This window comes from Gordionus sp. m RMFG-2023, chromosome 3 (genome assembly GCF_954871325.1).
Source record: "Gordionus sp. m RMFG-2023 chromosome 3, tfGorSpeb1-WG-v2, whole genome shotgun sequence".
Classification (NCBI taxonomy): Eukaryota; Metazoa; Nematomorpha; class Gordioida; order Chordodea; family Parachordodidae; genus Gordionus; species Gordionus sp. m RMFG-2023.
In genome coordinates, this window is record NC_088777.1 from 26,070,603 (window position 1) to 26,089,250 (window position 18,648).

The 18,648-nt window shown below is 23.6% G+C and overlaps 1 protein-coding gene and 1 long non-coding RNA gene across 2 annotated transcripts; both read left to right on the forward strand.

Annotated features, from left to right (window-relative positions):
• Positions 1–11,288: 11,288 nt before the first annotated feature.
• On the forward strand, positions 11,289–12,692 carry LOC135926285 (uncharacterized). Its single transcript, XR_010571829.1, has 2 exons — positions 11,289–11,430; positions 12,494–12,692. It is a non-coding gene; the product is annotated as an uncharacterized LOC135926285 (long non-coding RNA).
• Positions 12,693–12,743: 51 nt separating this feature from the next.
• On the forward strand, positions 12,744–16,565 carry LOC135926284 (uncharacterized). Its single transcript, XM_065462089.1, has 6 exons — positions 12,744–12,840; positions 12,897–12,968; positions 13,070–13,138; positions 13,426–13,466; positions 15,192–15,350; positions 15,629–16,565. Exons 5-6 carry the CDS (start codon positions 15,274–15,276, stop codon positions 16,410–16,412), a joined length of 861 nt encoding a protein of 286 aa, XP_065318161.1. The 5' UTR covers positions 12,744–12,840; positions 12,897–12,968; positions 13,070–13,138; positions 13,426–13,466; positions 15,192–15,273; the 3' UTR covers positions 16,413–16,565.
• Positions 16,566–18,648: the final 2,083 nt, after the last annotated feature.

Sequence of the window (18,648 nt, forward strand, 5' to 3'; positions counted from 1 at the left end):
CAGTAAGCCACCATATACAACCTTATAACATATTTCTATTAACAATATTTTAAGCCTTAGGAGATAAGGATTTTGAAATTTGTAGGTTATAATTAATATGTTACTATCTTTTTCTAAAAAATAGGAAATACATATATATTTTAATAGTGCAATCTTTTTATCATTTGGTTGATAATCACTTTATTTTTATATTAAGTGTGATAACTCATTTTCATTTCTATAAAAAACGTTCTAAAATATTGTAAAAATATAAGATGATTAATTTTTAAAGAGGTATATTTGGTTTATCAATTATTGGATTTAAAAACATCATAATACAAGTAAAGATTACCCTTCAAAAATAAATACTTACCTCCAAAAATTAATGCCTACCTCCAAAAATTAATGCCTACCTCCAAAAATTAATGCCTACCTCCAAAAATTAATGCCTACCTCCAAAATTTTAATATTGAAAAATTATAGTTATTATTTATAATAGATATATGTGCTCATTTATAATTTAAACCAATTTATATATTGATAATTTAAAACAATTTATATATTAATAATTTGAAACAATTTATAAAATACTATAATATTATAAGATAAAAATTATGTGTTATATACATTTATAATAATAGTTTTATAATAAAAAAATAATTTATATATTAATAAAATAATTTTTACAACAGTATTAATATATTATAATTATATAATAAAATGATTTATATATTTATAATTTTTAAAATGATTTATATATTAATAATTTAAAACAATTTTTATATTAATAATTTGAAACAATTTATAATTTATAAAATACTATAATATTATAAGATAAAAATATGGTTATATACATTTATAATAATAGTTTTATAATAAAAAAATAATTTATATGTTAATAAAAAAATTCTTCAACAGTATTAATATATTATAATTATATAATAAAATGATTTATATATCTATAATTTTTAAAATGATTTATATATTTATAATTTTTAAAATAATTTACATTTTTTTTAAATATTATATTTTAGACTTTTTAGGTTTTCATTCATTTAATATCTCGCTATTTTGCTGCTCGCTATTTAGAGGTGGAACCTAATAAACAAAGAAAAATATTTTATTATTTTATTTTATATAAAAAAAATGTAAAAAAACTTAATTTGTTCTTTTTTAAAAAAGAATAATTTTTGAAATCAACAAATCTTATGCATTTTATAAACAACATCCCTAATTAAATTTTACTTTTTACTATTTTTATTGAGTAGTGAAGGAGTAGAATTTATAATTAAATATATATGTCGTATTGGGATATGGAATCATGTGGGATTCGGAATCCCAATCTTGAATCCCCACGTTTTATTCGGGATCTTTTTTTAAAAAATATTTAAAAAATATTCCGAATTCCCATGAAAAAAAAATAAAATAATATAATTACTTTTTCTTCTCTTTTTTTGCAGCTGGCACCATATAATTAAAAGGTGAAAATAAGTTATTTAAAAGGAATTTTAAAAAAAAAGTAAATAGTATAAATTAAATAATGAATGAAAAGGGGTGAGATTAAGACTTTTTTGTTTTAAAAAATATATTTATAAAAAATCCGAATTATTGCAACAACTATTCAATGCAATATGGCATTTCGTTGAACATTTAAACAGGGACCCGAACCGTTATTTATAACGGTTCAGTTTGGTTAAGGTTCAGTATATAAATAATTATAATGGTTACGTTTTGATTACGGTTCTTGAGAAGAAATTTATAAAGGTTCGGTTCGGTTCAGCTAATTATAAAGGTTAATAAAAATTCATTACGGTTAGAGATATTTTTTTATTGAAGCAACACCATCTTCTAATTAATTTTTATTATAAGCATTTATGAATTATATATAAAAAAATTATATAAGATTCAAAATAACTCTAAAAATATTATTTGAACTTATAAGTAATATATTTTCAAGTATAAATGGCCTTTTTGTTTGTTGTGACGATAACACAAATTTTAGCCGCGAAAAAGCCCTTTCTACAGAAACTTGTGTTGTGGGAACCGCCAGTACTATAAGAGCACGTTTATATAATTCTGAATATTCAAATTATTTCTATTTCTAAAATATAAAAACTGAACCGGTTTAACCGTTTTTTATAAAGGTTCTTTTTACTCCTTCAAAAAATAATTATATCGGTTCGGTTACGGTTATGGTTCAGATATTTATAACAAAAATAAAAAATTTAAAAAAATATATTTAAGGGGATTCGGAATCTTTTTTTTAAAAAACAATTAAATTATATTTTTTTGCCACCTGGCTGGCACCAGAAAATTTTATTTTTTAGAGATATTTAATATGTATTACTTTTATGCTTTAAATCATTAAATACTCGGAAAAATGGTTTTAATATAAATTAAATGTAAAAAAATAAATGTGGCAATGAAAATATTCACGCCCATTCACGCTTACCACTAAAAAAATTTCGACCCGACCCGCCCGCTCACGAAAGGCAATATTTTGTTTCACGCCCGAAAATTCACGTGTTTTTAAATTTCTCAAAACTTTAATGCTATAATTTTTTACACTTTTTTGAATTTATTCTATTTATTTCTTTAATTCCATTAATCCATAATAACAAAAAATAAATACAAAATCCAAATTTTTACTTAAAAAAAGAAGAATGTCTATTTTTTTATTTTAATTGTGTACGCCTTTCCTCTAATAAACGATTGGCTACAGAAAATAACCTTTCACTAGAAGCCGAATTGCCAGGGCTGACAAAATTTTACTCTCTAATTTTCTCAAAAAAGGAAATAAATTTTCCTGCTTCCAAAACTTCAAAATATTGCCATTGTTATATGTTTTATTTTTTTAAATTTTATTTGATAATATTGATATTGGTATAATTTTAAAAAAAATGATAAAACACTAAAATATTAAAACAACTATATAAAAATATTAAAAATATATAAAATTATTAAATAAAAATATATATTGGTCCTTAACCTATTTTTTAAAAAACATTTGGATAATCTCAACTTAAAATTTGTTCGTTGTTATAAATAATTTAGTTTTAACAATCTCTAAATAAGTCTGACCTTATTTGGCTCAACCTAAAGATACATAATATTTTTCCTTATTGATTTTTAAAAACGGCTAACTCAATATTACATCCAGAAAAATAAATCATTATAATTTTTTATATACTGAACCGTAACGGGTTCCTGCTTAAATGTTCAACGAAAAGCCATATTGCATTGAATAATTGTTGCAATAATTCGGATTTTTTATAAATATATATTTTAAAACAAAAAAGTCTTAACCGCATCCCTTTTCATTCATTATATGCCTTAATTTTATACTATTTACTTTTTTTAAATTCTCTTTTTAAATCCCTTATTTTGGCCTTTTAATTATATGGTGCCAGCCGCAAAAAAAGAGAAGAAAAAGTAATTATATTATTTTATTTTATTTTCATGGGGATTTGGAATATTTTTTAAATATTTTTAAAAAAAATATTTTAAAAAAAAGATCCCGACGAATCCCACATTATTCCATATCCCAATACGACATATATAATAATATTATTATATAATCAAAGAAACTTAAGAAAAAAATTTTCACTAAATTTCTCCCGCAATTCATTATACTTACCCCGTTTTCTTTAAAAGTCTTTGTTAGGTAATTTTTTTTAAAATTTTTTTAATGAATTTAGGGTTAAATGATAAGGGGGGACAGAAGAGATAATGTTTCTTTTAATTAACATCAGAGACCTGCAGAGGTATCCTTTACACGGCCGGGCCCGGCCCGTAAAAAAATTTCTTCGGCCTGGCCCGGAATTGTTTTTAAAAAAATTTACGGCCGGGCCCGGGTAAAAATTTGGGTCCGGCCAGGATTTTTTTTTAAAAAAAATTTTTTTTAGGCCCGCCCGCATTTAAAAAAAAATTATTTTAGGCCCTGCCTATATTTTTTAAATTATATTCGACCTGGTGGTGTATACAAAAATTCCCCTATTCGATATTTTATAGTATTTTTCAGCGAGAATTATCTTAATAAGTATATTATATATTTTTTATTTTTTATCCTAAACAGATATTTAGTATATTACAAATTGATATTATAAAAAATTTGTTTTGAGAATTAATAAATTGTATTTGTGAAAATTTTAATTTGTATTTAAAAAATTCATGGTAAAAAGTAGTGTTGTTAAATGGCTCGATTTGAGCCGATTTTTATAAACGGCTAATTCAATATTTTATCCAGAAAATGGTAAGACTGAAATTTTGATAATAGATGGCATAAAGGTTTGGAAATCTTTTAGCTAAATCTCGAGGCTTAGGCAAATTTACCTGTCTAAATTATAGAGTTAGCCGTTTTTAAAAATCGGATCAAATCGAGTCGTCTAACAACATTAGTAAAACGTTAATATTTTGAGAATATACTCTGTAATATTGTATTTATAAAAGAAATAATACTGATATTTATAAAAATGGAAGTAAATAATATTTTGAGAATATACTATATTATATATTGCATTTATAAAAATAAAACTTAATTTTAAAAAAAAAATTTCAGGCCCGGCCGGGCTTATGGCCGGGCCTGTAGGTCTCTGATTTATGTGGATAAATTTTTTTGAAAATGGAATGACGAATATCTAAAATATGATTTTCGAAATAAAAGAAAAATTAATTTAAAAGTTCATTTATTTAAAAAGAAATCGATTAATATAAATTAAAAAATCTGTATTTATGAGCGGGAGGCTTAATAGGGGATATAGGGAGAATTCATAAAGGGGAGGGGGATTTTAAGAGAAATATCGGGGGATTCATTGGGGAGTAAAATGGGAAAATTCATTGGGGAGGCATCGGAAAGATACAAAAGAGTTGTTTAAAATTTGTGCAAAAGTTCAATATTTTAAGGAGCAGAATCCCCTTGAGACACGCTTAAACATTTATCAACAAACTATGGATAAGAGATGTTTGGAGGATCCAGAAATAGAAAACTATTCTGAGGCGATACCATCATTTATATCTTTGAGGAGTCATATAGACAGACTCCTTATGAAATATCGGCCCCCTATGCCTCATTCGATTTTGGATATTGAGTTATCAGCAGAATATGCTATGACAACTTGCAATGAACGTTTTCTAATCCATGGAACGGGTAACTTATACGTTTTTGGTACTGATTCCATGTTGCGTTTGACCGAGGGTTCTAACATGATATACATGGATGGAACTTTTCATGTAGCTCCTACCTTATTTTATCAACTTTATACCTTGCATGTTATGTATGAAGGTGTTATGATACCTATCTACGCTCTCCTTCCGGATAAGACAAAAGAAACATATATCCGGCTTTTTCAAATTATTACTAATTTTTGCGCGTAACGCCAGATAACCTTTAATCCTCGATTTGGCCAAACAGACTTTGAGGCAGCTTCTATCAGCTCCCAAGTTTGTATTTCCTAGCATGATTATAAAGGGTTAAATATATGATTTATATTCTAATATAATTTTGTATAGGATGTTTTTTCCATTATTCGCAAGCGTTATGGCGAAGATGTCAATCTTTAGGGTTGGTAAACTTGTACCTGAACCACTCCAATGTTCACAAAGTTGTTAGGCGCATGACAACTTTGCCTTTTTGTAAGGAGGAAGATATATCTAGGGTAAGGCAAAATTGTTATATTATGGCGTCTGAAAATCCCATGCTCATGGATTTTATGGAGTATATGGATACGACATGGCTAGGCCTTAATGCCATATTTCCTCATGGCATATGGACAATGTATTTAAAATATAATTAATTAATTTTTAAAATTTTCATATAATTTAGATATAAAGTCGATGGTCCCCGCACCAACAATCATCTAGAGGGGTTTCATCATGCCTTAAAAAGAAAAACCACACATGTTCACCCAAATGTTTACATTCTTATAAAAACTTTAATAGGTCATCAACATTCTAACGACCTCAAAATTATCCAGATCAATATTAGATCTAGAGTGCGGCGAAGAAATAGAAAATATGAAAGAATCGATGAGCATATTACAAATTTAACACAAATATATGAAAGAACTTCTGATATTACAGAATTTTTAGATAAAATATCTTTTTTAGTAAATTTTAAATATTAAAAATATCAATAAATATCCGTTTTTAATTTTATTATAGTTTTATTTTATAATAATAAATTTGTAAATGTTTATTTTTTTTATATACATACACAAATAAAGTATATTATCAAAAAATAAAAGATTTATTAGTGAATTTTTTTAAAAATGTTTTTGCTAGGTTTAAGACAATAAGTTACGAAGATAACAATAACATTTAGAAATTTATTAAAGAAGTTAAATAATTTCACACTCGATATTTTAACATTTGCCATTATAATTTACTTGTATAAAAGCAACATTCAACTAATCCTGGTACATATAATGCTCTATTGGTAATATTTTTATTTATTTTGTATATTAAATTATTATTTTTTTATAATAACATTATTTAAATCAGATTAATCTAAGGTATAATGATATCTATTTGGTCACTCTAAATAATATTAATTTTTAAATAATTTAATAGGGTTGGACCTTCAGTTAATTTTATATGGAATTATAAACAAAACATCTTAAAAAATTAGTCCACTGAATGATTGAGATTAGGGCTTTTAGATTTATTATCAACCCCATTAGAGAGAAATCTAATGATGAAGATTGTAACAAAACAAGGATCTATTGAACCATTGAAAGAAAGTTTTTATCATAAAATTTTAAATAGGCACTATCACTTTTTTAAAAATATTAGTAAAATCGGATGATAGTAATTTTATAAATTTTAATTAACGCAAATTTATTTTACTTCTTTTTCCGGTATTAATTTTAATTTTTCTTTTACTTTTCTCTTTGCAATTTTTTTTAAAACACAAAATATTTTGCAGCAAGGGGAAAAAATGAATGAAAACAACTATATTATTTATATTTTATTTTTTCTTCACTTTATATATATTTCTACAAATAATAAAATAATAATCAAATTTTTATTGCGAAAAAAACTAACAAAATATTATTGATACAAATAGTTATCGCTCTACATAAAAAACAATTAAACAAAAAAAAATCGATAAAAGTATTATCGCTCTACAAAAAAAAATAATTAACAAAAAAATAGATAAAAATAGTTATCGCTCTACAAACAAAAATATAAACAATATCATGAGTAAGAATATTTTTCTTTTTTAAAAGCAATAATTAATGTTCAATAATTGTAATTATAAATTTATTAAGATTATCAGAGTTGTATAAAAAGTATCTGTATCTATATACTACTTCAGAGGTATCTGTATCTGTTTATAGATAAATTTTGATATACTTTTATTTAACGTTTTATTTATCTAAAAAATAAAAATAAATGCTAATTTTACCTCATATGTATGAGCATATAATTTAAATAAATATATATTATAAAAATATTAAGACTAATATAATAAAAAAATATATATAATATTAAAACTTATTTATAAAAAAATATATATTATTTTTTTCCCATTTATATCTATAGATATCAGTTTAAGATTGTGAAGGATATTTTTATCATGAAGGGAATTTATAAATCTTCGCTTAGCCATGACACTTATAATTATAAACAATACCATTGATGCACCAAATTATTTTAAGCAATTAATTTAGAATTTTATAAAATAATTTTATGATATTCCGCTAACTTTTAATAAATAAATTAAAAATATTTTTAAATTTTAAATCTATTTTTAATTTCGATTGAAAAAAAATTATTAAAAAAATTGAAATCTAGCAATAACTTTTATAATTTAGCACATTTTACTCAAAAACAAAGATGAATTCTACTTAATTTTATATATTAATTTAATTTTATTATGTTTTACTAATTAATAAAAATTAAAAAAAATTTTTGATTGCTTCCCTAGTAGTAAACTTGTTATACACCTAAATTATAGTAACATCATATCAATGGCGTAGCTAGGAATTTTCCTTAGAGGGGGTCCATACATATAGCTGGGGGGTTTCGCCTCCCAGATCCCCTTTAACGGGCCTTCGGCCCTTTTGCCAAGGCCTTCGGCCGGGTTTATCTTACAAATAACCATATCTTCGAAAATATATAATAAATATATTTTTTAAATACATCAATAATATGTTATTAAAATTTAGTAGATTATTCTCAATGACTTTATAAAAATACTATCCAGAATAATTTCAATAGTAATATAATATCCTTCCACAAACATCAAAATTAGAAAAATATAATTGATATAAAATCACTTTTAAGACTTTTGAACTTATAATCTAAAAATAATCTCCAAACCCGAAAACCACCCCCGTAGCTACGCCACTGCATCATATATGTAATATGTAGGTAAATTATATATGGTATATATATTTATTATACATGTAATATAAATATAAATAATATATAAATATATTTACTTAACATATATATATTTAATTTTACTGTATATCGATATTATTTAAGATAATATATACCTAAATTATATATATATAAATAATTTATAAATATATTTAATATTTTAAAATATTTATTTAACATATATATATATTTAACTAACATATTGATTATATATTATAATAACATCATATATTTTATAATATGTAGGTAAATTATATATGGTATATTTATTAATTATATATATGTATGTAATATTTAAGTATATTATTTAAATTTTCTAGTGGTAACATAAAGTGAGTATGTTTATGCTATTTTGATTAATGCGATTTAGAGCGATTATTACTTTAGCGATTTAGAACGGGAACCTAGGATTTTCGCAGATCTATAGAATTTTAGAATATTTAGTTAAACTATACAATATTTATTATAATAAAGAAGATGTTTTGAACATGCTTATTTTTATATTGAATTATTTTTGAAATAAAACTAAAGTATTTGATAACCAAGTATTCTTATTCCATTTTGATTATAATGGAGGGTTTATTTTATAATTGATCCGGTAGAAAAATTTCAAGTGATAAAATTATATTTTAATCATATTTATTTACAGATTCTATGAACATTATATCTCAATATTGATAGTAGATTCCTTCACATGGATTTACAAAAAGCAAAGTTGAGTTAGTAAACAAATTCAATATAGACCATAAACTTAAAATTTACCAATACCCCTCCCTATAATATACATCTTACTTAATCGGGTACGGGCTTTTCTCTTTCTTCTTATCTCCCGTAGGCGTTTAAGCAAGTGGTTTCGCCTCTTGCGCGCACAGGTAACTGCAGCCTGCCCAAAAATTGTGGATGGGCTCATCTCATAGGTTACCCCCAAATTTCTTAACCCAATTAGATGGGATGAGATAGTCCAAGAGTAGCTCTGCTGTTTCATATAGCGATAAAGGGCAATTGCGCTTATTATGACGTATGACGTAATGCGATTTAGACCTGAATCCAATAATAATACCTAGACTGACGATTCATTCATTAAAATGCTTTTTTAAGCACGTATAAATGCAAATCAGCTGGAGACGCCATAAACCGCAAAGGATGCGTGCAACCCCCTTTTTTTCCCCGCCAATTACAAACATATACAAATTCAACCATTAATTCTTTCAAATGGTAAAATAATATTTTTAAATAAAATTAGATGATATTTTTAATAGATTCACTACTGATTCTGATATCAAATTATTCAATATACAAGTTTGGCTCAAATAATTTAATAAAATTCAAGGTAAATTAATATTTTTAAATAAAACTATGATATTTTTAATAGATTCACCACTGATTCTGATATCAAATTATTCAATATACAAGTTTGGCTCAAATAATTTAATAGAATGGATCATAAATAAATTATGTAAACAGTCTTCATTCAATTAATGAGTTGTTAAATTCTGATGACATTAGTACCAAAAAAAATGATATGCAATCTTTAAAAAATGATGATGTGGATTTTAAAATAATAAAATTTTATTTCACAAATGATGTCTGGGAAAAGATTCTGGAAATAAATGAGAAGATTATGGCAGAGCCATGGATTTGTCAAAAATGTTATATTGCTTTAAATGATAATGCCTCCATATTATGTGATTCTTGCTTGTCCTGGTTTCATTTTAAATGTCAAAAAATTTAATAAAAAGCATATAAAACTTATTGGTATTGTTTAAATTGTTAAATTTATTTTTATTCGCATTTTATATTTTAATTTTTAAATGATTATAATTATTTATGTATTACAGTTGTAAATAAAATTTTATTCGCATTTTATATTTTAATTATTAAATGATTATAATTATTTATTTATGTATTTATTAGATTTACAGTTGTAAATGAAATTTTATGAATAAAATAATTTCAATTGAATTTGTTGACTTGATTTTATCTCTTTTTTTTAATTTGATTTATGTTAGAATTAAAGCAAAAAAAAGCTTTTTTGAAGGATAATAACACTTTTTCCTATACTATACCCTAAATAATTATTTATAGTAATTTTAATTTCTTTTTTCTTCATTAATTTAACTGAAATATAATTTTAAAAAATATAAGAGCACTTTATAAATTCTAATTTATTATTAAAGCCAAATTTCAAAAATTTTTGCCTAAAAAACTTGAAACAATTAGAGTAATATAAGAGTAGGAATAATTTGAAATTATAAATGAAAGATCTATATTTTTATTAGAATAATATCAGCTAACCCTGACACACTTTTAGGTATGTATCTATCTTTAAAAATAAAATAAAGAATCTACTGAAGATTTGATATAAGGAAGAATTTAGATCCCAAATAATATAAATGTAGGAAAAATTTGAAATTATAAGTCAAGTATCATATTTTTATTAGAATAATATCAGCTAACCTGACACACTTTTAGGTATGTATCTATCTTAAAAATAAAATAAAGAATCTACTGAAGATTTGATATAAGGAAGAATTTAGATCCCAAATAATATAAATGTAGGAAAAATTTGAAATTATAAGTGATGGATCATATTTTTGTTAGAATAATATCAGCTATTTATTTTAAACCCTGAAGCACTTAGGTATGTATCTATTATTTAAGGATAAAAAGTAATTAGAAGATTTGATATTATATGGAATTCATAAAAGAATTTTAGTTAGATCCCAATTCATAAGGTGTTATATATTATTAATTTTTATTATTTATTTTAAAATTTTATTAAATTTTCCCACATGAAAAATTAGCATATTTTTTGTCATTATCTTTATTTATATTTGAAATTAGGATGCAACTATCCGTGATTATATTTGCCATCTAAAAGATTGTCAATAGCATCAAATATTTTTGCAACTGGGTTGCACCTATCCATTATTATATTTGCCATCTAAAAGATTGTCAATAGCATCAAATATATTTGCAACTGGGTTGCACCTATCCTCGGCCCCATAAACACCATATTTGTTACATCGATGATAATTTGCTCAATAGCATATTTGAATTTGTTAAGTAAATATTTTAATCAATATACTATGGTTATATTAATATGAATTATTTTCCCATAGTTAGTTTTTATTACCATGATCTGTTAAATTTTATATTTAATTTGCTACTTATTTAATTTTATTAATCAAACATTTTATTTTATCAAAAGCATTATTTTTATTTTCTAAATTATTAATATCTACAATTATTGCGATAATATAGTCATATATTATAAAATAAGTTTAAGCTTTTTGCTTATAACGTGTAGGTAAGCATCAGCAATTTTTATTCGAGTTAGCAATCTGATAAGATTATATAAGAATATTCATATTATAAGTCAATCTAGGGCTTAGGTAAGTATCAATTTTATAACTCAAGATTTAGAAATTGTTTTATTTTGAAGGTTGTTTTTAAAAATATATAAAAATTGTATAATGCTTAGCCCAAAAGTTATAAAAATTTAAATCTGATTTTTGTTAATTAACTATATTATTTTTAAATTTAGTATTCTATTTACATAGCTCTTAAAATAGAAATAAATGTACATATTGTAATATATTTTTATACAGTAGAATATTAGCTCTAAATTTTCAAATATCTAAAAATGTCCAGGCTGACATAAAAATTTTATGAAATGGTTACCCAAGTTTATAATTTTATATTAAATAAGGAATAAAATTATATAAAAATATAAAATAAAATAATTATCATTCATCATATCATATAATAATAGTTTATTTATATCTATTATTTTTATTTTTTTATTTAACATTATATAAGAAAATAAATATAACTAAAAAAATAATAATATATTTATACTTAATCTATCTGTCTAGTCTACCCATATATATTTATCTAATTGGCCAGCCCTACCTTTATTTGATAAAATTACATCTAAAATTATCCTTAATTGTCTATATCTTCAATTAATAATTATCGTTTTTATTTAAAGATAGATTGATATGAGTCGCTGTACTTCATGCAAGAATACAAGCTTAATTTCTAATAAAAAAATTTCTTTTCATAGGTTTTATTATTTTATAAGATTCTTTTCTTAATTTAAGACATTAATATTATTTTTTTTAAGATTCCCTATCAAGAATGAAATTTTATTATCAAAATGGATAAAGGCAATGAATAAGGAAAATTTCACTCCTAATAAGTTTTCAAAGCTTTGTGGAGCCCATTTCAAACCTGAATGTTTTATGCCCTCACATTCAGGTAATGCTATTCTAAAGGAAGGATCTGTACCATCCATTTTTAATTCCAGACCCCTTCAGGATGTATAAATATTGAATATATATTTATTTTAAATATTATATTTTTTTAAGATAACAAATACCATCGAATACAAATAATACTCCTACAAATTTTAACTATATAGAAAAAAATGATCATACTTATGCTACTAATATTTACTCTTTAGCTAAAAAGGTAAAATATTATTACTTTATAAAAGATCAATAAAAATTTTATTATTAATATTTAAGAAAAAATTAGAAATACCTATTAATACTCTAGAAGTTGAAGGCTTGGAAGAGCCTGTTAGAGATAATAGCCCAGTGAGCCATATTTATTAAATTACTATATACATCAGTGATATGTTTTGATTTTATGGATAGCAATATATTTTTTTTATTATACAAATAATATTTTATTTAAGAAAACATCTACCAGTTATCCAAATTACCTTGAAGGTAGGTGCTTAGATGAATCAGTTCAAGCTAAAAAGGTAAAATATACTTTATAAAAGATAAATAAAAATTTTATTATTAATATTTAAGAAAAAATTAGAAATACCTATTAATATTTAAGAAAAAATTAGAAATACCTATTAATATTTAAGAAAAAATTAGAAATACCTATTAATACCCTAGAAGTGGAAGGCTTGGAAGAGCCTCTTAGAGATAATTGCCCAGTGAGCCATATTTAATAAATTACTATATACATCAGTGATATGTTTTGATTTTATGGATAGCAATATATTTTTTTTATTATACAAATAATATTTTATTTAAGAAAACATCTACCAGCTATCATAATACTCTTGAGTGTGGGTGTTTAGATGAATCAGTTATAGAGATATAAACTATGTAAGTCTATATTAAAATATTGATGTAATTTATTTATTTAATTTTATTGATTAACGATGAAAATTAAAATGAGTTTTTACTAAATATTAATGAACCACTAACCTGAATGAATACCTTTTCAAAAAATATTAATAGGATATACTTAGCAATAAACTTCTTTGTGTAAACACTGACTCAACAAAATTATTAACTGTAAATAATAGTAAAGATGCAAATAATAATGTAGTTACATTTCCCAAATATCGAGATGATCATTTATATGCTGCAAATATACCATCCTTAACACGGAAAGTGAGATATCAACAGATATATATTCAAAAGTTACGAAAAAAGATGAGGGCATCTTCTGATAGAGAAAATAGACAAAATAAAAAAATTTTAAATTTACAATCTAATGAAAAAATTGAAAAGTAAACATTTGATAAATGGTGAAGGGGAAGATGTACTAGAGGATTTTTTTTACTGGACTTCCTTTATCTTTGATTAAAACCCACCTGCATAGTGGAGGATTAAATAATCCTCGGAGAATAAAATATAGCAGCCAAATGAAACAATTTGCTTCCACATTACATTTTTATTCACCCAAAGCTTATAATTATATAAGAAATAAATTCTGTATGCCTGCAGAATCTACATTGAGATCTTGGAGCCAGCAAATAGAAATAAGGCCAGGTTTAAAATTTATATAATTTATAATTATAATAATTTTATTTAGGTTCTTTAGATTAATCAAATTCGCATGTACAATTATTTACTATTTTAAGCCTTGATGAAATGTCTATTCGGCGACATATTCATTGGTATAAAATAGTGTTTCATGGATATATAGATTTTGGTAACGGAATAAAACCTTCCGAATCTCTACCTGAGGCAAGCAAAGCTTTATTTCTTATGGCAACATGTTTAAATGGTACATGGAAAATTCCTTTAGGATATTTTTTAGTAGCTTATCTCAGTGCTGAGATCTTATCAAACATAGTAACTAATGCACTCCATTTATTACATGATACTGGGGTCATCTGTAAGGCAATGGTATGTGATGGCCTTTCAACTAATATCAAAATGTGTCAAATACTTGGCGCCTCTTTGAATCCAAATAATTGTGTTCCATATTTTAGTCATCCTAGTAATTGTGAAGAAAAAGTGTATGTTATATTGGATGTATGCCATTTGATGAAGCTACTTAGAAATCTGCTCGGTGATAAAAAATTTTTAATCAATAATAATAATGGAGCTGTGATTACTTTTAAAATATTTCCTTAATGTTATTTTTACAAATAGATAATAAATTGGAAATATATAAAAAATCTTCACAATTTACAGGATAAGGAAGGACTAAGGGCTGCTAATAAAATTGGCTGTTCTCATCTTGAGTATCATAAGCAGAAAATGAAAGTACAATAAAAAGAAATATATACTTTTAAAATATTATTTTTAAAGGTTAAACATGCCGTTCAAGTTTTTAGTAGCTCAGTGGCTAAAGGAATTATTTTAGCGCAAGAGCTAGGAATTGAGGGGTTTGAAAACTGTGAAGGCACAGTAGACTTTATTCAAATGATTGATCAGTATTAAATAAATATCTTAATAAAATTTTTATAGAATGTTTGATTTCTTAAATACTCGAAATATTTGTGCTAAAGGGTTTAAGGCTCCATTATCAAAAAGATCCCTTCCCTATTATAAGGATTTTTTTGAAAAATGTATTAATACCCTTAAAGCTCTAAAATTTGAAGATGGAAGATATGTAGGTGAATCAAATAGAAAAACCTGCATCATGGGGTTAATAACATCAATGAAAAGTATTCTGGGTATTGGGAATGAATTATTATTAGGACCTATTCCCAAACTCAAGTATTTTATATATATTTTTCATTTTTATTTTAAAATATTTGCATATCTTTTAAGACCGATTTTAATTATTATAAAATTTTTTAGTTGCTTTTCAAGCTCAGGTATTTTTTTATTTTAAAATATTTGCATACCTCTTAAGACTGATTTTAATTATTATAAATTTTTTTAGTTACTTTTCAAACTCAGGTATTTTTTCATTTTTATTTTAAAATATTTGCATACCTCTTAAGACTAACCTTAATTATTATTAATTTTCTTAATTATTTTTCATATTTTAGATACGTTTTAGCCTACAAAACCTCCCAAGATCATCTTGAACTATTTTTTAGTTGTTTATGCAGCAGAGGAGGGTTTAACAATAATCCATCCGCTTATCAATTACGATCTGCCGTTAGAGCCGTCTTGATAGGAAAAATGGAAGCATTAACAACAGGTAATTGTATTCCAATCGATAATACTAACCTTATTTGTGGAGATTATCAAAAAAATGATAATGATGATGACCATATATATCCTATAGATATATCATTTATAGATGTGCCAAATATCCCAAAATTATCACTCTACCTTGATAATGTTGCAACATATATATCTGGTTATATAATACGTCAACTTATATCTGAAAAAAAGGTAAAATGTTATAATTGTATATCTGCTATGATCGATAAAACTTGTGAAGACAATGAGAGCTACAATTTAATTAAAATAAAAAACAATCAAGGATTAATATTCCCTTCAAAGAGCGTATCTAAATTATGTCAACTAGTAGAAAGTGCATTTCATATTTTTGAAAAGAATAATCAAATAAAAAAGTCATTTATATTTAAATGCATAGTATCATTTGTTATTTCTAAAGCAATGGAAACAAACATTTTTGATGATCTGGTAGATCATATGCTAAACCAGGAGGCTACATTCAGTCATTATCAAATATTAATTACATTAATAGTGGAACACTATATAAACATAAGGTTATATCATTATGCAGATAAACATAACAAAAATTCAAATATCAATATTCGGCAGAAGTTGACGAAAACCATTCTATTCGCAGGACAATAAATATATTGGCACATGATCTTTTTTAATTTATATTATGACTGTATATATTTAAATATGGATGCTATATATTCATGAATTTTGTAATTTATCGTACATTATATCTATTTTCTATTTATAATAAAATATGGATGCTATATTAATGAATTTCGTAATTTATGGTACATTATATCTATTTTTTAATTTATAATAAACTATTTCTTGTAATGATACAACATTTAATATTATTAGAGGCTTTAGTATCTTGAAAAATTATTGATTTTCATCATATAATTTATATGTCCATTCTTCTAAAAATAAAGAGATAAGAGTAAGCTAAATTGATCTAAAATTAAGGTCATTTTTTATAAATGAGGTCTTAAAATATTTTATTTTTATTAATCTTTATTTTATCTGTTTGAAAAAAAATATATTAATGATAATTGTTTTATTGATAAAATAAACTGGATAATATAATGTAAGGAAGAACAAGTTGTATGCGATATATCTCTTGTTTGCAATACAGAATTTATCCTAAGAAATATAGTAAATCAATAATAAACATAAAAAATTGAATATTACAAAAAGGAATGATAAAAACTTATTAAAAATAATAAATAAAATAAAACTAATTGGAAAAAATAAATAGGGTAAGGATATCCTACTAAAAGTAAAAATGGTTTAAATTTTCTCCATAACTGCTATATGGTTGCTAAATGTTAAATAGTTAATAAGATTCAATTTAACTCCTTAAAATATTAAATTCATAAGTATTTCATTTCTTTAATCATAATAAATATTATGAATAATATAAAAATGATTTTGAATTGGACTTTAAGAAGATTAAACAAAATACTATAATACTTTATTTATAATATGTAAAAAAAATGTTATATTATTAAGAATGTATCTGAAGCTAAGCATTTATTTTTATATTATAAATATTATTGTAAAATCATAATTTATCCAGAATATTTGAAAGGATATTTTAATTGATCCTTAATTTTGCATGAATTTCTGCTTAATACATCAGAATAGCCATGAGGATATTTTAATTGATTCCCTTAATTTTGCATGAATTTCTGCTAAATAGTTAAGAATATCCATGGAATATTTTATAGGATATTATAATTGATATTCATTATATTTTTTTATATTATAAATTTTATCACGATTTAACCAACATGGCGTCAATGGCGTCTCCAGCTGATTTGCATTCATACGTATTTTGAATGAATCGTCAGTCTAGGTATTATTATATGTCATTGAAAATCTCTCGCTTCAAACTTATAGGGGCCATTTTGACAGCCATTTTAGCTTATTTGCTTTTTAACATTTTTTAATAATAGTAATTGCGGGTTTGGTATCGGTCCGATCCGTTTGTCTGTCTTTTGTCATTATACCATTTCGTTTCAAAATTTCGAAATATTTCCTAGAAAAAGTCTTTACTTCAATATTGAATTTGTGTTATTATACCATTTCGCTTCAAAATTTCAAAATATTTCTTAGAAAAAGTCTTTACTTTAATATTGAATTTGTGTTTATCTCCTTAAAGGAAAAGGTAATTGTTTTAATTAAAATTTTTACATATTAATATTTTAAAGTATATACTTCAATACTGTAATTTTGGTTATCTCATTAATTTACATCAATATTGTATATCTGTTTATCTCCTTAAAGGAAAAGGTAATTGTTTTAATTAAAATTTTTACATATTAATATTTTAAAGTATATACTTCAATACTGTAATTTTGGTTATCTCATTAATTTACATAAATATTGTATATTTGTTTATCTCCTTAAAGGAAAAGGTAATTGTTTTAATTAAAATTTTTACATATTAATATTTTAAAGTATATACTTCAATACTGTAATTTTGGTTATCTCATTAATTTACATCCATATTGTATATTTGTTTATCTCCTTAAAGTAAAAGGTAATTGTTTTAATTAAAATTTTTACATATTAATATTTTAAAGTATATACTTCAATACTGTAATTTTGGTTATCTCATTAATTTACATCAATATTGTATATCTGTTTATCTCCTTAAAGGAAAAGGTAATTGTTTTAATTAAAATTTTTACATATTAATATTTTAAAGTATTTACTTCAATACTGTATTTTTGATTATCTCATTAATTTACATCAATATTGTATATCTGTTTATCTCCTTAAAGGAAAAGGTAATTGTTTTAATTAAAATTTTTACATATTAATATTTTAAAGTATATACTTCAATACTGTAATTTTGGTTATC

Excerpts from the sequence above, each read along its gene's own strand:
- LOC135926284 (XM_065462089.1), top strand. The coding sequence starts at position 15,274 with ATGGGGTTAATAACATCAATGAAAAGTATTCTGGGTATTGGGAATGAA. Across the intron at positions 15,351-15,628 it reads GGACCTATTCCCAAACTCAA|ATACGTTTTAGCCTACAAAA; the intron begins GTATTTTATATA and ends TTCATATTTTAG.